Source organism: Macadamia integrifolia, chromosome 12, assembly GCF_013358625.1.
Source record: "Macadamia integrifolia cultivar HAES 741 chromosome 12, SCU_Mint_v3, whole genome shotgun sequence".
NCBI lineage: Eukaryota > Viridiplantae > Streptophyta > Magnoliopsida > Proteales > Proteaceae > Macadamia > Macadamia integrifolia.
Window position 1 is genome coordinate 31,548,067 of NC_056568.1, and position 25,422 is coordinate 31,573,488.

The following is a 25,422-nucleotide window of genomic DNA, read 5'->3' on the forward strand; positions in this document are numbered from 1 at the left end:
ATAGAAGAGGTTCCATTTTATATCTGTTTTAATTTCATCCAATGGAACCTTTAAGAAGGGGGTGGGGAATGAGTGCTAGAAAAAAGATAAAAGTCAAAAGCCGTGTGTGTGTGTGTGTGTGTGTGTGTGCGTGTGCGTGTGCGTGTGTGCCTGTGTGTATGCGTGTGCGGGTGTGTGCATGTGCGTGTGTGTGCGTGTGCGTGTGCGTGTGCGTGTGCGTGTCTAGGGAGGGAATATAAGAATCAAATAACCTTTAAGGTTAAAGAAATCGATTGAATCAGATTTGGGAAGGTTCTGTGTTGCAGCAGAATGCCACTGAAGTAGTGTGTTCTTTCTCTAAATGGAATAACTGATCATAGGGACAAATAATAAAAGATAGCTATTTAGAAAATAAACTCTATCAGGGTGCTGTGATTCTGTAAAATATGAATGACTGAGATCTAGATGAACTGGACCTTCCCATAAGACTCAAGACAGACAAAGGTGGATGGCAGGGGAAAGATATTGGAAGCAAACTTAAATTTACATTTAGTTCCTTCTCCACTTGATCTTAGGAAATCCAGATGAACAGGAGATACAAATAACTCAAAACAGAAAGCAATACAGATCAAATACTTTGTCATTTGTTAGAAGAGGCATTGACTGTTGAGGAAGGATAAACTGAATGTTAAGAATAGTGAATAAACTGACTTATCTCACTAGCCAACTTCTAAACAATAGTCTTTCTTCTGGCTCAGCTTAGCTTTGTCAATAGAAAAAAAAAAATTCCCTTTCCTTCATCAGAATGAAAACCTTTGTTGATGACAAAGACAAATGGCTACCCATATCGACTGAAAATCCTGTGAATACTATCAACAGCCTGATGGGGAATAATGAATCCTCTAAACCAGAACCAAAAGGTTCTTGGAGGACATATGATATGCTTTTAATTATGGTTTACATGAGTGGAAAAGGAAAATATTGACCAGGGACATACTATCTTTCAGGACCGAGGTCCACAGTGTTTTGTAACTTAAAGTGGCTCAATAAGCAACGCTGGATCTTCTTTTAAGAAGCATCTCCATGCCAATGTAAAGCTTAACCAGGAACATAATATATTTCGGCCCTTCCCAGTAGTGATTCTGGAGTTCAAACCCCACACCTCCTTGTTTGGATAAATCAAGCCTAACAGTATGACATGTTCCATATGTAAACCTAGGCCCTTAGGCATTGGAAGCAGCCTCTAGGGATTGGATGTGCAGCTTCTTATTTGTTTTCTCAGACACAGAAGAAATTCGATAAAATTGGAACAGGATTTGGGGTAGCTGAGCCAGGGCTGAATTGTTTGCCATCATCAGAGGGCCCTGAGATTTGAGGTTGACAAAGATTCTCGACAGGTTAGTAAATTGAATATGTTGAACACCTGGCGATCTACACAAGAGGTCATATCCTATTGTGTCTAGTAGAGGAGAGGCTGTTAGGTTATCATCCAATGAGTTAGCAGATTCTCTTGCCAACGTGTTGAGAGAGTCACTGTACGAGGGCTTTCCATTGCCTAATTTGCAGATATTCAGGGCTCCTCACTTCTTCCTGAACTCAGCCTTGAGGTTGGCATCTCGCCTCTAATCTGAATGATTGATTATTAACAAAACCTCGGGTGGGGAAAAAAAAAAAAAGTGGGGCTAGCCCCTCTCATTGCATCTGTTCATTAGCTTGTGCTTTCAAACGTCATTGAGATACAGAAAGCGATTAAAAAAAAATTATAAAACAAAATCACTACATAGAAAAATGATACGAAGCTACGCTGATGGATGAAATTTCAGGGGGAAGATGGAAGAAGGGTTACCAGTGGAATAAAAGCGGAGGGTGGAGAGCGAAGCATTCTTCATATTTGAAACCACAGACCATCTCGAGCTATGCCGATTGAGAAGAGAACTGGGTTTAGACAGAGAATCCAATACTTTCAACTCCTGAACCAAGTATCCCCTCATATACATAAACCCACGAATTCTCATTTTGCCTCCGGTCTCCCTCCCTGAGTAAACAGAAGAGATGTGGGTTTCAGTGGACTGCAACTCAGTGAGAAAGCAGGGCACCTATTTTTCTCAGCCCTCCTTGAAAGTTGAACCGGCAACCAGGGCAAGGGGTGTCCGGTTCGATTCAAATGGTTTTCCCCGGTTTTTTTCCTTCTTATTAGTTCGATTTCAACTTTTTCACCAAAAACCCAACAATTCGAGGAAGACAAGGTAGAAGATGTTTATAGTGTAGACATTGTACTTATGAGTCTAACTTGAATGTTTTAAGTGAGGGTAAAATAGTCTTTCACCATATAAACTAATTGTTACATCATCATTTAATAGCCGACCAACCACATGAGTGTTTTTGTCATTTTCCAAAACTAGAGGGGGTGTTCATGTGATTTTGAAAAGCACAGGAGAAGGCATTGATTTGAGGGCAAAGTTCAGGGGTGGCAGTGTAATTATATGGGAAATTTATTGCACAACCCCCTGGAGAATGCCATAATTACAAAACCACTCCCTCTGTTTCATTAAATTATTCTCAAACCCCCTACCATCAGTTTCTATTACAGAATATATCTCAAATGCTGACACCAGTAGCTCTTTTTTTTTTTTAAATACCATTTTACCTATAAAAATTGTGAAGTACCAAAATTACCCTCTATTATTTGTAGTCCCAAAATTGACCCAACCCAAACTCAATCGCAATTCTAATGGGTCACGACCCTAGACGGCAATAGAAGGAGCAGTATTCACCGACAACGGAATGAACAGTATTTGCCGGCGATGGAAATCGATCGTTCCAGGCGAGAGCCTCTCTACCCCATATCTTTTAAGTCCGGAGAACCTCTCTACCCCTTGATTAAAATATCACGTCCGAACTCTTTCGATTTTCAATTCTTGTGGTTCTTTCAATTGATTTATCTTAGGGTTTATTCCAGGCAAGGATTTTGGAACTCCTTTCCATCTCTCTGGTTTGTTATCAGGAAGTTTAAAGGTTTTGTCCAACTAATTCATTGTTGACGAACAAACATATTTCGGATTTCAAAGTTAAGATTGATTGATTGATTAATTAATTGGATCTAATGCTCTAAGTTTGCAATGGTATACTCGGAGGAAGAATGTTTAATTGATGAGGACAAAATTGAGGGATTGAATACTATGGACAATGTTTATAAGGAATCTGCCTTAGGTGGTTTGTCGATGGAAATCGAATTTTCTTGTGTTGGTTCATCGATGGAGAGTAGCACAAGCTCAGGAGATGAACATCGGTATTATGATCTATAGTGCACCCCATTCGATTTTATTAGGATCAAAATTGTTTCCTTTTCATCTCTCTTTTTATCCTTGTGTTTCATGACTCCAGATTTAGGATTTTAGAGTTAAAGACTGATTGATTGATTAGATTTAATTCTCTAAGTTTGCAATGGCATACTTGAAGAAAGAAGGTTTAATTGATGAAGACGAAATCCAAGGATCGGATACTTCTCGCCGGCAACAAAAGGAGCAGTATTCGTTGGTGACAGAAGTAGCAGTACTCAGCTAGGACGGATGGAACTGAACTCGCAGGTATGGAGAGAAGGGGAGAATGAAATCAAAGAGTACAATGAGAGTGAGAGAGGGGTATTTTTGGGATAATGAAAATGAGTAATTTATTAGTGTTTTACTCATAAAGATAAAATCATCATTTTATAGCATTCTTTAACAATGACTGACGGTGAAGGGTCGAAAAATAATTTGGTGAAAAAGTGAGGTGGTTTTATAATTGTGGCATTATCTCTCCCTATAATAATAATTGGGGCATTGGAACGAAAAAAAGTAATTAACATCTGGGTTTTCTCCGACAAGGGGCAATAGATCTGCTCCGACGACGAGGCTCAGCTGACTTTCTTACTCTCTTGTTTCTCTCCGCGATTTTAGGTTTTCTTCTTTGTTTCATCTTTCGGATCTGGTTACTCGTTAGTTCAGTTTCGTTGAAGTTCTGAGAAAAGGCGGGAGATTTCCGCGATAAGAACGCCAAAATGGTGATCTCTCATCCTTGTGTTTATTTCATTAGTTGCCCGTATCTGCAGAGCTATGGTTTGATTCTCCATTGATTTCACTCTGTCTTTGTTTATATCTTAGTTATGAGCTATGATGTTATTAGAAACAGCTAGTGCCACACCATTTGATGTTGCGTTTCATTCCTATGATGATGAACTATGCTTCGTGAAGGTTGATTTTTATTTTTTTTTAGTGTTGATTTCCCACTGAACTGTCTGGGTGAATCGAAGAGGATAATGGAGGGAAGCTTGCTCTGTGAATTGTGATGTGTTTTGTGGATTTTACTTTTATCCTTGCCCGAAACTTTGGATGCTCCATTGTAAGGATATGTCAATTGGTATACCTTAGGACCGGTTTGGTGCTTTCACACGGTTTGTTATACACTGGATTCCTATAGCATGGATATCCTTATGCATGGTTTCAGTTAACCTTTTTTGGTTTTTGTGAGTCTGTGATCCCCTGCTTTATGTTCTTGACAGGAGTCGATGTGGCCAACTGGAAGTTTGTTGACTGTAGTGTTGAATAAAAGTGTTCTAAACAAGGCTGAAACATTTTTGTTGTTAAGATTGCCTTAGCTGTGTCCTTTGATGTTTCGGATCGTTGGCGTCAGCAATCTCTGATGCTTTTTATTGGGTCAAGAAACTGGTACTTTTTGTACCATCATAAAAGAAAGAGAAAATGAAAACAACAGAAGGGGGTGTTAGGCCAAGCTTATTCCTTGCCCTCAAAAGCAGTACAACAATGGTGAACAGTTGAAGAATGGAAAACAAACCGGAAACACTCTTCTAAGATCTGATTATGCCAATTAGAAAAGTGAGACTAAAAACTGGAATGGCCGTAAAAAATGATGACAGAGAACACCATAAATACAAAGTGATGCATTTTCTGTGATCATACATGACATTGAGAGATCTATGATGGATACATTTAGAAATCTAATGTTATTATTATTTTTTTTTCGACTAGGTTCTTAATAAGGACAAAAAGAAGCGTTTAGCAATGGGGTCCCCCTCTATCCTTTCCCTTTCACCTTTGTGGGGATTCATCTACATGTTCAACATGGTAAAAACCCTTGATATATGTGGAGGGTTTTGTTGGTAGGTAAGGGGTTGAAGCTTCCCGATTCTTCCAAAACGACATTATTTTTCTTCATGAATCCTGGGTGGAGATTGGTTTTTATGGGGATGTAAGCTTGCAAGGTTGAGGGATAGCTTTCCTGATACATTGTGTTACTCTTTTGGTAGAAATCCAAGGTCACTAAACTCGTGGGGGGGGGGGGGGGGAGTTGTTGGGGAAAGGTCGGAGGGGGAGGTATTGAGAAATATGATTTTGGATTCGGATTTGTAGAACGCATGCAAGAGATTGGAAACAGGTAAGAGTTCTGTAGAAGGAATATAACCTTGATGGTCTATCCATGCTTTATTATCCTTAAAGCATGGGATCATGGGGTTTTAAGATTGATTGAGATGCATCAGAGAATCTTTCTATAGGATCCAGGGCAAACCTAAAAAGGACAACTTAATAACCTGTGACATGGTATGCCAACTAGAGGAGAAGGTTGGACCGAACCTGAACTTTTCAAGAGATGAATCTAATTTTTTTATCTGAACGGTTATGGAGATGTCCTAGAGATTACAGAATTAGGGCATAAAATTGATAATATCTATCCACTGCTTTTCTTACCTACGAAGCAGTGCTATAAAAATTGATAGCTGTGGAAGTCTACATTGTCTTATTCACTGTTTTCTTTCCTATGAAGCTTCCATGGGAAATTTTAAAATTTATTTAGTCTACATTGTCTTATCCATTGCTTTCTTACCTACGAAGCAGTGCTATAAAAATTGATTACTTTGAAATTTCTACAATATCTCATCCACTGCTTCCTTACCTATGAAGCTTCTGTGGGAAGTTCTTGTATAAGTTTTTATTCATATCTTATATTTTCTACATTTCTACTCTACATATCTTCATCTTGAAGCAGTCAAACTGCATACCTGTAGGTTGACTTGAAAATCTGTTCTTACATGAATGCATCTGTACTTTTCGGACATGAGTGACATGTACCATCTCATGATTCTGAATCAACAGTCCTTGATAAACTCTTTAGATAAGCTGATAGTAATAATTAAGAAATGTGTCAATTAAGTGTCTTCATCTGATCGAAAAATCTCCTTGAATCAGTATGAAATACAATTTGAAGATGTGCTAGTCCAACAGTTAAGCCTCTAGTTTCTTTGGATTATGTTTGGTTTAGCGACATACTGTTCCACCTTTTGCTGCTTTAATGTTGTTATATTTATTTGTTTGTTCCAGATTCAATTTGTGCTTCTTATCAGTCGACAAGGAAAAGTGAGGCTGACCAAATGGTATTCTCCTTATTCCCAAAAGGAAAGGTCAAAGGTAAAATTTCCTTAGCCCTTATATTACGAACAAATGCTATTAATCTGAGTCATCCTTGTTATCTAGCATCATTATTTGGAACGTATATTCAAATTTTAATTTCTCAGGTCATCATGGTTTTATAAGGCTAACACCTTTTGTATTTTTTTGGCGAAACCGAAATTATGTTTGGTTGATAAACAGAAGACATGTACAGAATACAAATGTATGAGTATCACGATGCATCCTATACAGAAACATACAAAATTACAAAAAGATACTTGTCTGGATGGTAGATTATCAAATTTTCAGGATAGGTCACCATTCACACTCAAAATCCTGAGGGCTGATGCCATGAAATTCTTTTGTTGAGCATGCCTACTCCATTGGCCTATGAGCATACTCAAAAGACACATTACTAATACTTATAGTTATCAAATTTCTAATCTCTGGAATTTTGTACATGTTGTTTTATATTTTTGATCCACAGGCTAACATGAGACAAATAACTAACTCCCTTGTAACTATAGTATGTGATGGACAGAAAATTTTACTAATTATAGGAGGGTATTAGTTGTAAGAAATAGTTATAAAATAAAGGGTCCTTGTGTGAACAATGACTGTTCATGACGTTTCACATTCACGATGACTCACCACATCATTAACGATGGGTGGGTCCATGTGATAAGAGGAGGCCTACGCCCATATGTGTCAAGTTTCAACCTGAAACAGTAGAATTGGATTCAAGGTGATCCAGAACTATAAATGCGACTAGATTCCATTTGAGTGAAATGGCATTTGGTAATTTTGTGAAACTTTAAGCTTATCTTTTTTTCCACTTCCTGTGCTTCCTTTTAGGCTAATAATTGACGAGTGATATTGGTGTGGGATCCTTTATCGCTTGGGCCAACCCACACCAGCCCTTCTTTTTGGTGCAACCTATCCTCACCTAGCCAAATTTGCCACATGGCAGAAGACATGACCTGGTGATGGTAACTAGTGCAAGGACAAGGTTGCTGCTGCTATAATAACCCACAAATAATCATTTGAAAACTTTTTTGTCCGAATAATAGATGCTGACTTTCATTTATTGGTACATGTGTTAGACCAATCTTCTTGAGAAATAAAGAAGCAAATAAAAAAATTTCATTGAGTATAAACAATGTCAGTGTCAACTTTAATGCTTTTGAAGTTGTTAGTATATTTTAGAACCAATGATGTTTCTTCTCCTTTAATATTTTCATGTGCCAGTGTTCTCTTTGGTTTCCTTCAGTGAGCAAGAATGAAATGATTTGTAGTTGTATCTTCATTCAATTCACAAATATGATTGTCAGGACAACTGATATCTCTTGTACATTGAACATTGATTGTGGATTATCATCAATTTTGTCTTAATACCTTGTGATCTATTTCTCCTTTTACTGGCTGAATAACCATGTCCCATATGATCAGAAGAGCTATTTATCCTACTGATATTTCCTTGAGGGCATCTTTCTTTGCTTGATGCAAACCTATCAAAGTCGTTAACTGGCCAACTATCATTAGGGGACTGACCGACTGAGAATAGTGTGCCTTGTGCAATTGAAATTGACTATTGTATTGGTTGTTTTCTAGTGGCTATTATAAATCACTGCTTGGAGATGGTTGACCTTTTACATATTTCTATTTCTAGCATCATCTAAATCTATTGCTTGTTGTAGTCGATGGCTTTGACAATGACATTTGATAATCTCAGTGCGGGGATCATCCATTTCTTGTTGGAAGAGAAAGATAATTTATATACTTTAGAAGCGTCAAGCGTGAAAGGATGGGGTTAATTTTGGGTTTGGTGGAATATAAATATTTGCATCAAATTTTGGCTTCTTCATACTTAGCTCCATTGGTGAAACTGATGTTCATTCTTATATTTTTGGAGAAACGGAATTGCTGGTTTATTACATATTACAACACTGCATTTCTAACATTGCCAAATGTTTTCATCCCCATTGAAAGGTTATTCGAGAGCTAAGTGGAGAGATTATTTCACGAGCCCCTAAGCTTTGTAACTTCGTTGAGTGGAGAGGATACAAAGTTGTATATAAAAGGTACAACATGATCTCACAAGTTTTTGTTCTTGATTTTGGCTGTTTCCTGCCATTATACAGGGAATTCCTTTTGGAAGGGGACAATTTTGCCTCCTTAATAATTGATGTAGTTCCTGTAAACATCGTACACAGATATGCCAGCCTCTATTTCTGCATGTGTATTGACCAGGATGACAATGAATTGGAGATGCTCGAAATAATTCACCACTATGTTGAAGTACTGGATCGCTATTTTGGCAGTGTGAGTGAACTAAATCACAAAGGATAGTTTAAATGATGCTCTAAAATCGCATTTTTTAAACTTGGTTACAGTGTATGGTGATTATATTGATTTACTATTCCTTTTCTTTCCCACCGACCTCAAATTTTGTGCCCTCCTTAGGTCTGTGAGTTGGACTTAATCTTCAATTTCCACAAGGTATGTTCCTCCTTTTATTGTAGAAGACAGCTTTTTTTTTCCTGGTTGATTTATACAATATTTTGTCCATCCATATGCTGCAATTTCGATGCCTCTCTGGCTCTCAACTGACACATCACTCTGCTGAATTTTTTCTGTGGGCCACCAACGTTTGGCCTGATAATTAAACAAATATGGAAACCATTTTGATAATTGGCCTCCCCTGTGCAAATTTTGGGCATTTGGAGCCATCCAGAAGGAGCCTACTTAGTAACACCCAAAATAAATAGAAAAAATAAATCTACTTACAGCTGCAGTTTGGATCATATGTATAACTGGATTACCTATATGTTGGCAAGGATTACTCTTTTTCCTAATTTATAAATGCACACTCGACAGGCCTACTACATACTGGATGAGATTTTAATTGCTGGTGAACTTCAGGAGTCCAGCAAGAAGACAGTTGCACGTCTTATTGCTGCACAGGTATTTTTGATCAGTAAAGACCGTCTTCCATTTACATGCTTTGCATGGTGGTTGAGGAGAACCTGTTTTGGTTGCAGGATGCTTTAGTGGAGACAGCCAAAGAGCAGGCCAACTCTATAAGTAATATGATTGCTCAAGCAACCAAATAGGGTTCCCATTGCATCAAGTCTTCTGTTAATACATGGTATTGTTTAATAAGTGAAATGCACAATCTTCTTCTTGTGTGATTGGTTCATGTTAAAATGATTCATATCTTCTATTATTCCTCTGTATTTTCATTGCTGGAAGGGCTCCTGAGCTGCACTGCCCATTGTGATTGTGCAATCTTTATAAAAACCTGACATGGTAGCCAGTCCCTTATTTTCATGTGGGGAATTGGATGGGATAACTTTTGTGAACAAGCCTCAAGGTACGTTGCTTATATGTACAACTTCATCGCAACTAAAAATTTATAAGTGGAAAGATAAGAGTTTTGAAAATTCAGGACTATGGGAGATTGCAAAGTAGTGCTCATAGTACAATATGTGTGTCAATGTACATGGGGATGCATGACAATAGATGGGAGGGTATTTGATTAAATCAGGTAGTGAGATTTGACAGGTGGTTTATCCAAAATATGTACTATCCATGATATGTACCATCTATCCTTGATCAAGGCAGTACAGCTTATGGTGGCTTGGTAAGGAGTGTTGAGGGTTTTCCTATTTTTTGCAATGTGGGTAAAGGAGAGGAATGTTTTGTTCTCCCTATGGCATTAGCTATTTGTCAGGGTTCGTTTTCGGTGTCTGGAGCACTATTAGCAAAAATAAGTTTAAAATACGTTCTTGTTTCTCACTGTTTAAAACACATTTTTCCGTATTCTTCTCAAAGATACTTGAAAAAATTGCAAATGGCAAGCATTCCCTTCTAAACACATTTAAAATGCGTTTAAACATGTTACCATTTTTTTGGCATTTTTTAAGACGACTTTATGAACATAATGTTTACTTAATTGACCATATATGTCTCTCCCAAACTCTAATCAATCTGATTCTTTCGCTGAATTGAAGCTAACTCAATGGTCTATATTTCTCCTGATATCTCTTCCAATTCAATATCAATGTATGAATCCCGAAATTGAGATAAAACTGATGTTTTTGCTAAAAAATGTTTCTAAAGTGATGACTCTTAACTCAAATTGAACATAAATTACTCCAAGAGTGTGTTGACTATGTTGAAAATAATGAACAACATCATATTTAAGTCACATTGCTCAATAAAAGTTGGAAGTGTGAAGTATGAATTTAAAACTGGTATTGGATGATATTCAATTATATGTCATAAAATCTATAATGAGACATGAGATATATATATATATATATATATAGATGCATTAGTGTTGGATACTGTAGTTGTTTTGAACATTAGATGCAGGTATTTATGTAATAATTCCTTAATTTATATGAGTTTACTACCATTTTTTTTTTGTCCCATTTGTTTGAATCTCCACGTTTAAAACTTGTACCGTTCATTTTCCGTTTTTTGCCGTTCTTCGTTTTTTTGACCATATCATTTGAAAAATTTTATTGTTTATAACCCGTGCCGTCCGTTTCTATTTTTTTGCTGTTCCTGTTTTTGCTAACTATGGTCTGGAGTGGGCTCCCAAAAAGTTTTAATTTGATCTGACTCTAATGTGGAGATTGATATTCTAAATTGCGTTGTCTACTGTCTTATTGGGGAAGTTTGCACAACCACAAGGAAGAAACCAAAGAAATCAGCACACAACATGAGAAACTAAACGTGGTTTGACATGAATGCGTCCACCTGAGAGAAGTATAGAATTTTTCACTAACCAAAAAAAACTTTACACTATTCTCCATCTCATAGTGCGATTTTTTCTTTATTTAAGAAATAAAAATGGTATTAAACTAGGAAGCTTAATGCATCAATATTTGGGTAGGAGATGTTAATGTTAACTAATTTTTTCCTGGCCTTATGAGCTAGACAAATCATAAGAAGTACTACGTCATTGGTAGACTAGAGCCAAAATGAGGTTAAGAGTTAATATATTAAAAATCAAAGAAGGTACGCTCGAATATCACAATGCGGTACTATTTCCAAAAATGAGCTTTTTTTTCCATAGAAGTAAAGTATAAAAAAAATCTAAAACTATAATCCCAACACAGTTACAATTCTACCCTCGTATTTATAATAGATCCAAAACTTGACCTAAACATTTACAAGTCCAATACAATAACAACAATGTGGACCATTATAGAATACAAGACATAAAACCCAACATGTCCTTGGATGGTTGTGCATTGGCTTGCACTGTGCTGTTTTTGGACATGTCTGGCGGGAGTTGAATCAGTATGTGGTTTATATTGCTGCTCTTCTCTACTATCTTGGGATAATTATTCTATCATCCGACTTCCTACTTGATTTATCAAATCATAATTTGTACAAAATGGTGTTGATCATATTAATCATATGGAGTAAAGAATATTATCTCTTGGCATGTACCTGGGTCAACTCACAATGGATGCGAAAAGATTCTGCAGCCCCAGTTGAAGATGCTCACGCATGTCCTCCCATTAGTCGCTTCTGCTGATGTGTACCGTGCGTTCTTTTGCCCTAATCATCCATTGTAATTATTTTTTGGGAAAAAAAAAATCACCTGCTCGCATGGTCCCTGTGCCCAGACACAGAAGATGGCTAAAATGACAATCCTGCCCCTATAAAATGCAAAATATCCACTCCCATTGATGCTCCTTACCCGTGGGCCATGGCAACGCAAGCTGATAGGATTCTCTTACCCCAAAAATAAAATTGTTGCAAAATTGATTCCTAAGAGAGAACAGCGAGTAATTAAAGGGAAAAAAATGGGAAAATGAAATCGAACTTACTGAAAATTCTAGCTTCTCTAATCCTGAGTAGAAGCGTGTGACGGTTAGGAACAGGATACCTGATCCATTGAAGAGCATCATTGAGAGGCTTGTAATTGATCACTAGCCTCGGAACACCACGTTCCTGCTCATTCTGATTATTGACGTAGCACGCTGCGCCCTCACTCTATCAGGGGCTCTTTCTGGGTCGAATAAGCCCTTTCTGAAGGTTGTGTTTTTTGGTCTTGCAGAGCCTGTTGGGGCAGTTCTTCAGGCATCTGCTCGAGCTTTCGTTGGAGGGACAAAACTGAAACTGGGAGGCCGGGAGAGTAGAGAGAAGAGAGCCAGGGAAGAGGCAGTGCATGGGGAGAGTAACAACAGCTCCTGTGACTGTTGATTACTCCACCCCATGCTCTGCCTCATCCCCGTCTGCCATGTCTCTGCTTTCTCCTCTCATAATCAATCCCCTACCCATATATACATACATACCCATCTCGCTTCCTTCGAATTCGATCCTACCGTTTCCTTTTCAGCTTTCTGTTGCGTCGGAATCTAGATTTATCTCGGACTGTGGAAGAGGAATAGATCAGTCAGCATCATCGATCGGCTTCCCTTATATGTTTCCCAGTTTTGAAATGCTTCAGGAAAGAAAAGGGAGGAAGAATCCCAATTCCCAAATGCCCAAATGTGGGTTGATCTCATCTTGAGCATCATTCATCAATATCAGACTTGTGCACTTCTGCAGATGCCAGATTGAATGGTTTTTTTATGGAGAAAAAGAAACCTGTAATAAAGGACTGAAAGGGCTTTCTGTAGTACACACCACACATGCAGTACAGTCCAGAGTACAAAACCCAACCCCCAAAGTACTGTGGGATCCTACCGTTTCTGTACTACTTCCAGTACTCTCTAGCTCCATCCTTCCAAGTCCCAACTAACTAACAATTCTCCCTCTCTCTCTCTCTTTCCATTCAGGTAAATTAGTAAAGAAATCGTTAAAGGGTCCATTCCATTTTATTAAGTAGTACTTAAATTACATTTTCAATCCTATTTGTACGAATTCAGAAGACCCCCTTAACAAGGCTCTCAATGCACCCAACAATTCTTGTACTTCGCAAATACAAAAACAATTAATTTATGATGGTTTATTCGGAAAAAATAAAAGGTAATTAACCATTGATTATTTATTTCATTCTTTCTCCTTCAATTTGATGATGAACTTGACAACAAGTTGCATTGGGTAGGCGGGTGGGTCGTGGACTCCTGGTTGGTCTGGTCGTACACTTGTACTTTGATCTTTTGTAGACCCCCTTTTTTTTTTTTTCAGAGAAAGGAGGAACCCTGTTTGTTTAGCCTTCTTCATGCCCACATAGAGCCCTGTTTTCTGGGGCATTAGGCTCTTTCTATGATGTAATATTAACCACTAATTAATACTAGTCTCATCGATAAATTGGTACCATCAAACAACATTCAGATAACCAATGGGGTTGGTATTTTAGTGGTAAAAATGCTCTCAATCCATCACCGTTTGAGTCATGGTTGTGGGTTTGAATCTTGACATGCCCATTATCGCCCATTGGTTTTGCGGATGCGCCGCTTGCTGTGTGGGGGCTTGGATGAAAAAGAATTGTTGAGAAAGATTACTTCGGCGATTTCTTGATTTTTTCTTTTAGCAAGCAATTGTCTTTGGCTGAATAAGTTCAACAATAAGGCTTCACGTCATCCTAGCGATATAAGTTCTATGGAAATTAATTTTGATCTCTTTCTTCCTTGGAGGCTTGCTCAAGGTACCAATCAACTCTTCAATAAATACATGTTGATCACTCTTCTAATTTTAGTGGAGAAGGAATATGTAAGAGTGGCTATAAGATTTATATTTACTTTATGCACAATCATTTTATGTACAGTAGAAATTAAGAAAAAAAAATCAAATAACAGAAAAGGTAATTATTCTTAGGCAAAAGGTTATGTGCATGGTCATGCACTAAACCATTGGATGGACACGACCGTGTAAGATACATGGCCCTTCATCCATCCAACGGTTGAATGATGGTAAATCATGCACATCCGTGCACAAAACCTTTCCCTTTATTTTGAATAATAATGTCCTAAAAATATTCCTCTGGCAGAAAAGAAAAATTTACAATTTCAGACCTGAACCTAAAAAGACCTAAGCTAAAGAACTCTGGCATTCACACTTGTGCAGCCAAAATCTCTTCTCTTACGCCTAGCTCATTCGAAAGCTTTGAACACAACTGCACCAACACACACAAACAGTTCAGGAACATGTTAATTGTTGCCCATTTATCTCTCCTATATCGCCGATCCACTCTGATGAGCTTGGCATGGAGTGAGTCTCAAGATCTAATTTTAGTTGTTTTGAACTTCAAGAACAAAACTGACTGACCTGTCTGTACAACAAAGGATCCCCATATGCTTTTCTCAATTCCACAACATATAAAGATTTGCTTATCTCAAACACCTGCAAACTTCACAAGATAGGAGTAAGAAACACTAGTAATTGTCAGCCAAAACTCAAAAAGAGTAAACAATTTAGTACTGACGGTTCGATTTGGTTCAGAGTGTTAGAAGAAGAAATCGAAACCGAATCATTTATTAAACAGTTATACCGTTCTTATACATTTTCATTCCTCCAACATATATGTTCAATCATCTACTTCTCAAATCTGTCAAGGTTTCTTTTACCTCTGCCGCCACTGAAAGGCTACCGGGTCTCTTATGACCTTTGTTCTCCTGCATCACCTTCAGCTGCAAATCAGAAGGAAAGTATGTCCATAAATAAATAAGCACCAAAGTAACCCGTTGAATGAAATTCAGAAAGATGATTGAGTTTCTTGGATTAACAATGTCCTGCAGGTAAGCGATTCTATCTAAAGCTTTTCCATCCTTTGTTAATGTCTCTAGGACTAACAATGTCCTGAAGGTGGAAGCTTAATAAGTAGTTTTTTCTTCTGAATTGGAATTCTATAATACTCAACTGATCAATCATCGGAGCCAACAAAATCCCAAAATGAACCTATGACTAGTTTACAAACCTTTCCATTTCTTTTCTGGACTCGAAGTCCCATTTCTGTGACGATGTCTTCAATCTTCTCAAGTAATTGTTTTGGTGAATGATTAGATGTGAACCTGATCTTTCTCTCAGAGGCCTCCTGCAATAATTTTGAAGGAAAAATACTATCATCAAACTCTCTACTATCTATAAATAATGTTAATTAGGCCATGCATACTCTTTACTTGTGCTTGATTAGCCATTTAAATACTCAGAGAAGAAACTGAATGGAAAAGCTTTCAAACTCTCACCTCTTTCTCGAAGAAGCCAGAGAGATCCAGACAAGATGACATTCCAATTAGCTGAAAAGCATTGATTAGAGTGGGTGAACCAGGGTCTTTCTCTGTCTCCACTGTCTTCATAAGGCAATGAGTTTTTTTTTAGGTTCAAATGAAGCGAAGAGAAGGAATACACTGAAGAAAGAATTGTGAAAGACTAGCTGATTTCATACCACCCCTTGCATAGAGAAAGCTTCTGCATCAATGAAGATGTTTTCCTCCTCATCATAAGGATTAGTAGGCACGTAATCTTGATTGAACCACTCATCGGATTTTATCTCTGCCATGGAGACCCGAGTCTGTGGATTAGGGTCGAGCATCCTCTTTATCAAGTTTTTAGCTCTTGGAGAGAGCCATTCGGGCATCTGAACATCTCCCTTGAATATCTGAACCAACCGGATCAGTAGATAATAATCAGAAGTGCTGTCCAAGACTCAACATGAGATGTTCAGTAAAAGGCCAATGGTTTAAAGAAGATAATTCTGGCTTACCTTCTGGTAAAGAACAGCAAGGTTTCGATCATCAAAAGGAAGGTATCCCGTAAGAATCACAAACAATATAACCCCACATGACCAAAGATCAGACATAGCACCGTCGTAACCTCTGTTGGTGAGAACCTACAGATATGGTTAGAGATTGTAATCAGAGCTGTAAACAAAAGGTCTAAGAGAAAAATTCAGAGAGTAGGAATTTGAGTTAGGAAACGACATCAATTGTTACCTCTGGGGCGACATAGTTAGGACTCCCACATGTTGTATGCAGTAACCCATCATCCTAATGGTAATCAGAACAAATAAGGGTGAAAAAATAAAAGGAAGAACAAAGAAATTATATGGTGATGCTAAGGGCTAGATAAGTAGTCTGTAGACACCATACCCTAAAATGCTGAGGTAAAGCACTGAGACCAAAATCAGATATCTTTATGTTTCCTTTCGCATCAACAAGAACGTTTTCAGGCTGCCATGAAATATGCAACTATGAGAAACAAGCCCATATGTCTAGGTCTGTACAGGGAGAAGCTGAACTTGATAGTGCCATTGACATTGAAAATTCAGGTACAACCCATAACCCCCAACCAGTTGAGGCATTATCATTTTCTTCCATTGAATGGTGGTACTGGTTTTGGTATTTCTATTCTATAGTAATATGCAAGATGATGTTTAACAACACATAATCACCTTCAAATCCCTGTGGAAAACACCTTTGTCATGGCAGTAGCTCACACCATCAATTAACTGTTGGAAGAGTCTTCTGCCTTCAGCTTCTCCAAGCCTCCCTTTTGATGCCTAAATCAGAGCTCACACAATGTCATACCACAAGGTCTAAACAGAACAACTCAATAAATAATGCAAGAAAATGGTATCCAATTTAACAACTATTAAAGAAATGGAGGTCCCTTACAATTCTGTCAAATAATTCACCACCATTCACATACTCAAGGACCATGTAAATCTTCGTCTTGCTTGCCAAAACCTGCTAATTGAGAAATTCAGCCAAGGGGAAATGGTTAGGTTGATTCATAGTCATAATCAAACACAAGAAGGACCAGAAGTATGAAAATCAACTATGGGTAGGGCAGTCAATGGAGACAGACATTCAATCCTACAAATATCCATAACAGATTATTTTAAGTAACACATATATACCCTTCTCTGCTTCATATGAATAACTTTGAGGTGTATCCAACAAGGTTTATACATGGAAATTATGAAGTTCTATTGGTGAAAATTATATAATTGATTTATCTATGTTTAATTTTAAGTATAATAGAACTAAAAGTTGAGCTTTCCCCAAACATAATCTTAAGATTTTGCATTTTTGTGCCTTTCTTTTTTTAGTAGGATAAAAGACTATGGTTTCCCTGTTCTCCTACTTTCAACTACAGGAGAAATTATCCATAATTTATGTTAGTGTAACAGTCAAGACAACTTCCAATGGCTTTGTTTGTTTGTACTTTTATCTTTTGTAGGTTATAATTTGCAAGATCAAAGCCTGATATTTTCGGCCCTATAGTTGTTGAGACGTTGCCTTTGGGCCTAGATATTGCCTTCATAATCAGGCTTCCTCCAACACTTTCGGCCATTTAGACACCATGACAACTATGATGAATCATGTATAATAATAATGGGTGAGAGTTGATAATGACTATGAAGGAATCCAATAACAGGATCACGGGATTCTTCTTTCTTCAAAGATGATTCAAATCCTACTTTTCTTTTTGTATGGCTTGGTCACATGGAGTGAGGGAATAACTTTGACTGGAATCTGGATGCTCCAATCATAGGGGAGTCAGCAATCAATTCTCAAGAGGAAATGCCAAAGTCAAAAGCCTTCTATGATGTTGAAAAAAAAAGGCTTATTAGAGGGTCCCACTCCTACTCCCGTTATCATTCCGGGATTGGCTGTGGATCACCTGAAAATCATTGTCACATATTTAGATGCCATCATGCCACAGTCCACAAAAATTATTGTACCAAAGACTAATTGTTACGGATCACAGCAACTGGGGTTGCATCTTTCCTTTTCCACCATGACCCCACACGCCCATCATAAGATAATTGATGCAGCGAAAGGCGCAATCTCTCTCTCTCAATGATCCTATCCAATCCGATACTACTGGCCGATACCAAGACAACCAACGATACCGATTGTGGAATTGTTTCCACAGGGCCATGTGGGTGGGATGGATTTCAGAGTCCGGTCTACGAAGACAATTGGTCAACTGACCTGTTGGCTGTCAACCACCTCATCGCTTGCATTTTACTCCAATAATATCACACCACGTAGAGGATTAATAGATTATCACCGAAAGAATTAGTCGTCGCCAACGCCGATCAAAGTGGGTTGCGTTATGGGTGGGTGTCGATGGTGCCGTCCAGAAACGCTCCTTAGTGTCCTGTGTCCTTAGTCCTTAGTCCATGAGATTTTCGCTCTTTTGCTCTGTTTTGGTAGAACACTATAACCTAAACAAGCTAATTCAAATATTTAATTTGATTTCAAAGTTCTCCGGATTTAGATTTATTACCCAAGAGATTATTAGGATTACGGGATCAATTAGGCAAAAAATCCGCAAAGCGAAAACGTAGAGGATTTGGATAAAATTGTAATACAGAAGTTGAAAAATTTACGGCTTTCAGTTATATTATGCCTATACCGCCATGAAAGCTTCAATGAAGAACATATGAACCCAGAGAAATTAAGAGAGAGGCATACCTCATGCAATCTAACCACGTTCGGGTGTTTCAGGAGTTTGAGGGTGCCGATTTCTCTCTTTATCTGTAATGATCACAGTCGAACAAAGCTATAAATTAAAATATATATATATATATATATATATGTTGGGAGTATAGGACAATGGAAGCTCACTAAAAATATTAACCAAGGGAAAACGAATTTTTCAGGAAACCATAAGACGAACCAGACAATTCATAGACTCATCCACAACAGCAATGGAGAATTGGAGAAACAATGAATGCAATGGGGAATTGGAGAGACAATGAATGCAGGGGAAAAGAGGCATGGAAATCCAGTTAGTTCGAAACAGAGCGAGGTCTAATCAGAAGAGGAATAAAAACCCAGAAATCGAAAATCCGAAGCAAAAAGGACATTGATAGAGGGATTTCATAAAAAATACGAACTTGGAAGGAGGAGGAGTCGAATCAAAATCAGAAAAACATAATTGAAAAGAGGGAGATAGAGACCGACCTGATCGCTGATTTTGAGATCGAGCATCTTCTTTTTATCGAAGATTTTAATGGCAAATTCCAGGCCGGAGTCGAGATGACAGGCGTATTTGACCTTCGCGAAATTCCCCTCTCCAAGAGTTCTTCCGAGCTCGTACTTCCCCAGTCGCATTCCTCTCTTCTCCACCTCTCCCACCATGAAAGATATCACGAACCAACACCAGCAGCACTCACTCTTACTGAACCAACCAACAACCAAAACTCCCACTTCCCACCGGCCTCTTCCTATTCCTATTCCTCTTCCTCTTCCTCTTCCGTCTCGGGTTCCTCACTCCTCTCTCTCTCTCTCTGAGTCTCAGGGGGCAAACGATAATGAAATTGAAATCTACGAGATACGAAAAAAAAGGTGGTGAGATCGCTATTCGCACACGCTGTTAACTAGAAACCGTCGCCCTCTTCCCCCCTCCCCCTTCCTCTTCCATCTTTATTGTGTGCACGGAATCCCTACACGCTCTCAGGACGAGACGTGACTGTAATACATTTGAAAGTCAAAAAAATATAAAATTAATAACAGAGATACATTTATACAAAGTCAAATCTAAACTAATATTCTAATCCTCGGACTTGGCAAGATATATATATATATATATATATGACCACGTAAGCCTACTCTTTCATAAAATCCCATTTAATCATATACACTAAGCCACTATTTGACAATATTCTGTTTATGTGGTTTTAGTATTTTTTTGTTTCAAAAAACAGAGGAATAGCTTAAAAAATGTTTCATAAAATTGTTTCATTTCTAGAAACATAAATCAAATTTTTTGCCTATTACAGTTTTAAAAACAACTTTGACAAAATAAGTCCGACTTGTTTCACCGTTTCTAAAAAAGAATTTGAGAAAAAAAAAAAGATTGTTGTACGTTATAAATCTCTCAACTATTTAAACCTAAAAAAAAGGCAACTGAATCCTCTTTCCCTTTTGGGCATCCGATGATATTATTGAGTTTTTTTTCGTGACATTATGTTTGTAAAAAACATTTCGAGAAACAAGTTCATCAAATACCAAAAAATCCGATTTTATTTTTAAAATCGTGAAAAACTGTTTCTACTGTTTTTATGTTTTTAGGTACAAAAACAACAAAAACATTATCAAACGATACCTAAGCTTCTTTGCAAGGAAAGCCCTGAACAATTGGGTTTTGAGGGCCATCTCGTTTTTCTTTTTATGTTAATACAAGGGACACTAGGCCACACAAGATTTTTTTGTTTTTTTTGTAATACTAATACACGAACCACTATGCCATGTAAGACCCATCAAGGGTCAGACAAGAGACCCACAAAGGGACTCCACTTATTCTCAACACTATAGGCTTTCTAATATAGAGGCGACGTTTTAGGATTTAGTATCCCTACACGGAAACCTATTGAAAAATTGAATATCCAAGGAACGATAGAATCGAATAGAATCACATAATACCCTCATCCCCATGCCCGTCCCCATGAGTCCAATACATTGGGAAAATATCATGGGACCCTTAGGGTCAGCACATTTGGTGAAATCCCAAATGGTATGGGACCTCATAGAATAAGAAAGGTCTCTAAAAAGAATGAATGAAATAGAAGATACCATGAGGTCCAATCCAAATTTTGGGGTCGTCCTAGTGTTGCTCAATCCTTAACCATTAAGTTAGGATCATCTTTAATGGTTATTCATAGAATAGACTTGTGTGTACGTCTAAGCCCATGGGCATATATCTTCATACAATCTTTCATATTTTAGATATCCGACAAGAAGTTTATAATATCACCTTCGAACCATGGTTTTAAAATATGGTATCAAATCCGTTGTAACGGTTGATTTGTATCAGTATCAAAATTTTCTACCTAATCATTTGTCAGTGGAAAGGGTCTTATTAAGATTAAATATGTTTAAAATAATTTTTTTTTCTTGAAATTGAAGATAAAATCATCAATTCAGCTCAATATGTTCAATCCGTAGCTATATTGATTTTGATATATACCATTATTATCTTGATTTAAAAGTCTAAAACTATGACTGAGAGTTGGGATTCCGACGAAGTTAGTCTTATATGAACCAAATCATACCAAGGTTAATGACCTGATATGATCCATATTGACCCCAAATAACTACACATCTCTTGAGACGAAGGTACCTTGTCTAAAAGAACTCGTTTGGTAGGAAAGTTGGCTCCTACGTTACCATAGGTGGAGTCTTGGACTGCTAAAAAGTGGTTTGGAACGTTATCTCGTTTAGCCAATGGTTTTGATAAAATAAAGACTTAGCTTAAACCGCCTCTCTTAATCTTCAATAAATGGCAATATAACCAAGACAATAATAAAAAGCTAATATGATAAGCTAATGGGGGTATATGAGAGGGCCACTTCACCCACCCACTTGTGACGTGCCCTCATGTTAAAAAAGGCTTGCAATTGCTCCCTACACAATCACGATCATATTTTAAAACATCTCCTTATGTTGGTAGGAATTGTTTATTTTACCTACTAATTCCTCTATTGATTTAATTATTTTTGTTGAAAATGATATCAGTCATTATATTTATCAAAAGATGTAATTTTTGTATTTTTCTTAAAAAAATTATATTATCTATAAAAAAAATTAAAATGTAGTGTTAGATTGCTTGAGGGAACTATAGTTTTAACTTCGTCAATGGAGGTAAGTATATAAATGTGTAATGATAATTTAAGAATTCAATCATAACTCATAAGGTGACATCACCAGTGGATTCCTTCTCTAACGTTGAAGGTAAACTTTCACCTACAACATATTGTTCTCAACTTCTTTTTAGAAACCTTTTAACTTGTCTTTCATTGGCAAATTACATAGCATAGAAAATGTGAACCTCAAAATCTAGAGTCATTCATTACAATGTCAATTAGCTATTTGTAAAAATAGGCTGGTACCCTGCCGATAGAATGCAACATTGATCCCTAGGTCATGGTTCCACTTTTATGTCTTCACCTTATGCCGTAAGGTATCCCCTCTTTCCCTTACCCCTACTCCTACCCCCAACCCCCACCTCTCACTCTCACTCTATAATAATTGTATAAGAATCCAAAAAAAAAAAAAAAATTGTATAAGAAGTCATGACTATATTCAAAAATAAAAAATAAAATAAATAAATATAATATTTATTTCCCCAATCGGTATTTAATGAAAGTTGAAATGGCAAAAGGGCACAATAGAATTGTAATATTACATCGGTGGAGTCTCTCATGACTTTAGGAAAAGCCAGCTGGATATTAACGATCAAGACCATCCTACGATGGTTCACATCAACCAAATAGGCCAAGAACTTTTTTTTTTCTTCAGCTCAAATGTCGCAAACCCCACCATCTTAGGAGAGAGGGAAGAAAGCAATTTCTATCATTCCCATAAATTATTAAATTACACATATATTTACATAAATTCTCTTATTAAAATTTTTAATTTTAAGAACTTACCCTTCAACGGCTCATATTCACCAGTTCCACTTTTCTATTTCCGAGTTAGAATAGATTGATATGCAAGGATTTAGGCTAGAAAATGGAGAAATGGTCTCATATACATCCAATACCATGCCTTGTTGGGATTGATGGTGGTGAGGGAAATTGATTAGAGTTTACGTTTGGTTTGGCATGCACACACGCTGTTAGGGTGTCCAACATTTGTCCATTTTTTTTAAATATTAGAAGATAGACTTCTTTGAGGGGAGGTGGGAAAAAAAAGAGCAAAAAAATGAAGCTTGCCCTCGTTATAGGATTTAAATTAAAGAAGAATCAAATATTTCAATTTGAACATCAAAGGAGAATACCCTTTTTCAAATATTATGTCATCTCTATTCATTTTTCTTACCAACTATTTGTTTGGAAACCTGAGAAAGTTGACTTGTTCAACGTTTTTAGTATTAAAAAAATGATGAAGATGTTGTATTTGACCAATTAAGTTAATTACCCTATGCGTACCTGTTTGGATTTTAGTTTTGAGAGTATATAACGGCGAGACCCTGGGAAATAATTGAAGAAAGCGAGACTTTGCTTGGAAATTGGATAAGAGAAACAATCGTGAAGGAGAGGTGCACGATACCTCCTTCCAACGATTCGATGGTGATAAGTTTCTTTGTTAGCTGTTCTCCCTCCTTCCCAAACTCAAGAGAATCCAAATTTCAACTTTGAAAGGTTCGTCTCTCTCTCTCTCCTACTCGTGAAAGGATTTTTTTTTGGTTCCTAGAATGGAAAGGGTGGTGATGAAAAAATTTCCTCTTATTGATAGTATCTTCTTGCAACTCCCTCTTCCACATGAGTGGAAAAAAAAAAAAAACTTTTAATCAATATTAATTGACTATGTTTCCTAATTCTACATATCTTTTCTACGTTTTGAAACTTCTCATTGATCTTTAATTTTAAAACTAATTGGAATCAATTTGAGGCTGTGTCTTATATGAATTCTTGAAATGCATTTTAGGTCGATTATAAAAAAATAATATTTGTGAAATCGACCTAGGATGTATACCGAATGCAACTTGAATTGCTGGATACAATTAGTTTTGCTCCGATTTTTAAACCAATTTCTTTCCTATAGTCCCTTTTTTTTTTTTTTTTTTAATCTTATGATACATTCTTAGAAAAATTGGCAGGAAAATTTTGGAAACATCACTCAACAACTAAAAACACTTGGGAGAAGTTGGAGGTGAAACCGAGAACAAAGGTTACTAATAAAAATAAAGGTTGGTTTTCCCCAACCACGACGCAAGGGATCTTCCACATATAGGGTTTTAGGAATTGGGATGGATGTCATAATGGGAGGAGGGAAGTCCTAATATTTGTCTTATAGGAAAAAAGCAATAATGACGATCAGATTGTGGGTTTTACTTCTCACGAAAAGCTCTTTCTTAATGGTAAGAGTGGATAGTCGCAAAATTTCAAACCAACTCACTGATTTTAAAAATAAAAGGTAAAAAATGTTTCTGTCAATGCATCTTAGTTGCACGTCTGGTCGTTACATCTTAATATAGTTGAACTACTTTGAACACAACCTGAAGATGGCAAAAATATTTTTCTTAACAAGAAAAATAAGACTAAAAGCAGAGGACCTGTAGACATATGGAGAGGTGAAATGATCACCACACCCCCCATAAAAAACAAAAATATTGCCATTATTGATACTCCCACAATTCCACATGTGTTTTCATCAGTCCCTATACAACTATACTAATGCAGGACAAGAGCCACATTGCCGTATAAGGAACCTTTCTGCTTTTGTAATTCAAGAAAAAATTAATATTAAAACTTTTTTTGGTAGTAATATAGAATAAAAAAGGACATTAATAATTTTTAGAATCATATAAAAAATAAAACATTTTCATCACATCAAAGTCCATTCAAGGTTTAGCCGGAAAAAATAAGTCCACAGGGACTTAACAATCATTCCCCGTTCATCTATAAAAATAATAATTTTCCACACGGATAATAAGAATATTTAGCTCTCTTACCTTGGGTTCCTCTTCCATCCCAGGAGTAAGCAAGTATTGCATCAAAGATATGCTGCATCAACCCTATTATTGAAGAATCAGCCAAAATCAATCAAAACCCATAAAACTGGAATTGGGAAAAAAATAAATTAAGATTTCTACAAATTTAAGTTTTTTTATTTTTATTTTTTAATTCAAAAGACTTGTAGATGTTGCTACAGAGTTAAGTTTCATAATTTTCTGCTATTAATCTATTATACTATCTAAAAGAATGAAAAAAAAAAAAAAACAATAATAATAATAAAAACTGAAGAACTAAAAACATTTTATAGTCATTGCTTGAACATGAAATCCCAGAATTAGATATATGGCACCAACCCAATACTCCATTACCCATGTTCCTTTGTATTTATATTATCAATTTTTTTATTATTTTTATTATTTTTTATTATTTTTTATTTTTTATTTTTTATTTTTTTTATTCTGAATCTTTACTGGGGCGTGCCTTTAAAGTATCAAATCTCTATCTATCTACCTCCCACTTGAATTAAATTGATACAAGTTCAGGATCATGCCTCTCTATGAAAAAAATCCTTAAATGCCATTAAAAACCGATTCTGGGGCAGATCCAGGTTGATCCTAA

General features: G+C 36.8%; 3 protein-coding genes and 1 long non-coding RNA gene across 4 annotated transcripts in view; 1 reads left to right on the plus strand and 3 right to left on the minus strand.

Annotated features, from left to right (window-relative positions):
- LOC122056947 (peptide chain release factor 1, mitochondrial) overlaps positions 1–2,095 on the minus strand; it is a gene marked incomplete in the record, with an annotated part of 12,476 nt that extends 10,381 nt beyond the window's left edge. The window contains 1 exon segment of the mRNA XM_042618916.1: positions 1,826–2,095. Within this exon segment, the coding sequence (XP_042474850.1) occupies positions 1,826–1,994 (169 nt within the window).
- Positions 2,096–3,806: 1,711 nt separating this feature from the next.
- LOC122057137 (AP-1 complex subunit sigma-2-like) lies at positions 3,807–9,752 on the plus strand. The gene is made up of 7 exons (XM_042619138.1): positions 3,807–4,021; positions 6,354–6,440; positions 8,412–8,503; positions 8,636–8,744; positions 8,886–8,921; positions 9,300–9,386; positions 9,464–9,752. Exons 1-7 carry the CDS (start codon positions 4,019–4,021, stop codon positions 9,533–9,535), a joined length of 486 nt encoding a protein of 161 aa, XP_042475072.1. The 5' UTR covers positions 3,807–4,018; the 3' UTR covers positions 9,536–9,752.
- A 1,662-nt stretch (positions 9,753–11,414) lies between these two features.
- LOC122056944 lies at positions 11,415–13,196 on the minus strand. The gene is made up of 2 exons (XR_006133381.1): positions 12,142–13,196; positions 11,415–12,057 (listed from the first exon to the last, which is right to left on the minus strand). It is a non-coding gene; the product is annotated as an uncharacterized LOC122056944 (long non-coding RNA).
- Positions 13,197–14,099: 903 nt separating this feature from the next.
- LOC122056943 (CBL-interacting protein kinase 1-like) lies at positions 14,100–19,785 on the minus strand. The gene is made up of 13 exons (XM_042618908.1): positions 19,307–19,785; positions 18,815–18,877; positions 17,003–17,074; positions 16,780–16,887; positions 16,478–16,558; positions 16,322–16,375; positions 16,093–16,218; positions 15,775–15,987; positions 15,575–15,679; positions 15,307–15,423; positions 14,957–15,019; positions 14,658–14,732; positions 14,100–14,505 (listed from the first exon to the last, which is right to left on the minus strand). Exons 1-13 carry the CDS (start codon positions 19,481–19,483, stop codon positions 14,443–14,445), a joined length of 1,317 nt encoding a protein of 438 aa, XP_042474842.1. The 5' UTR covers positions 19,484–19,785; the 3' UTR covers positions 14,100–14,442.
- Between the last annotated feature and the right edge of the window lie 5,637 nt (positions 19,786–25,422).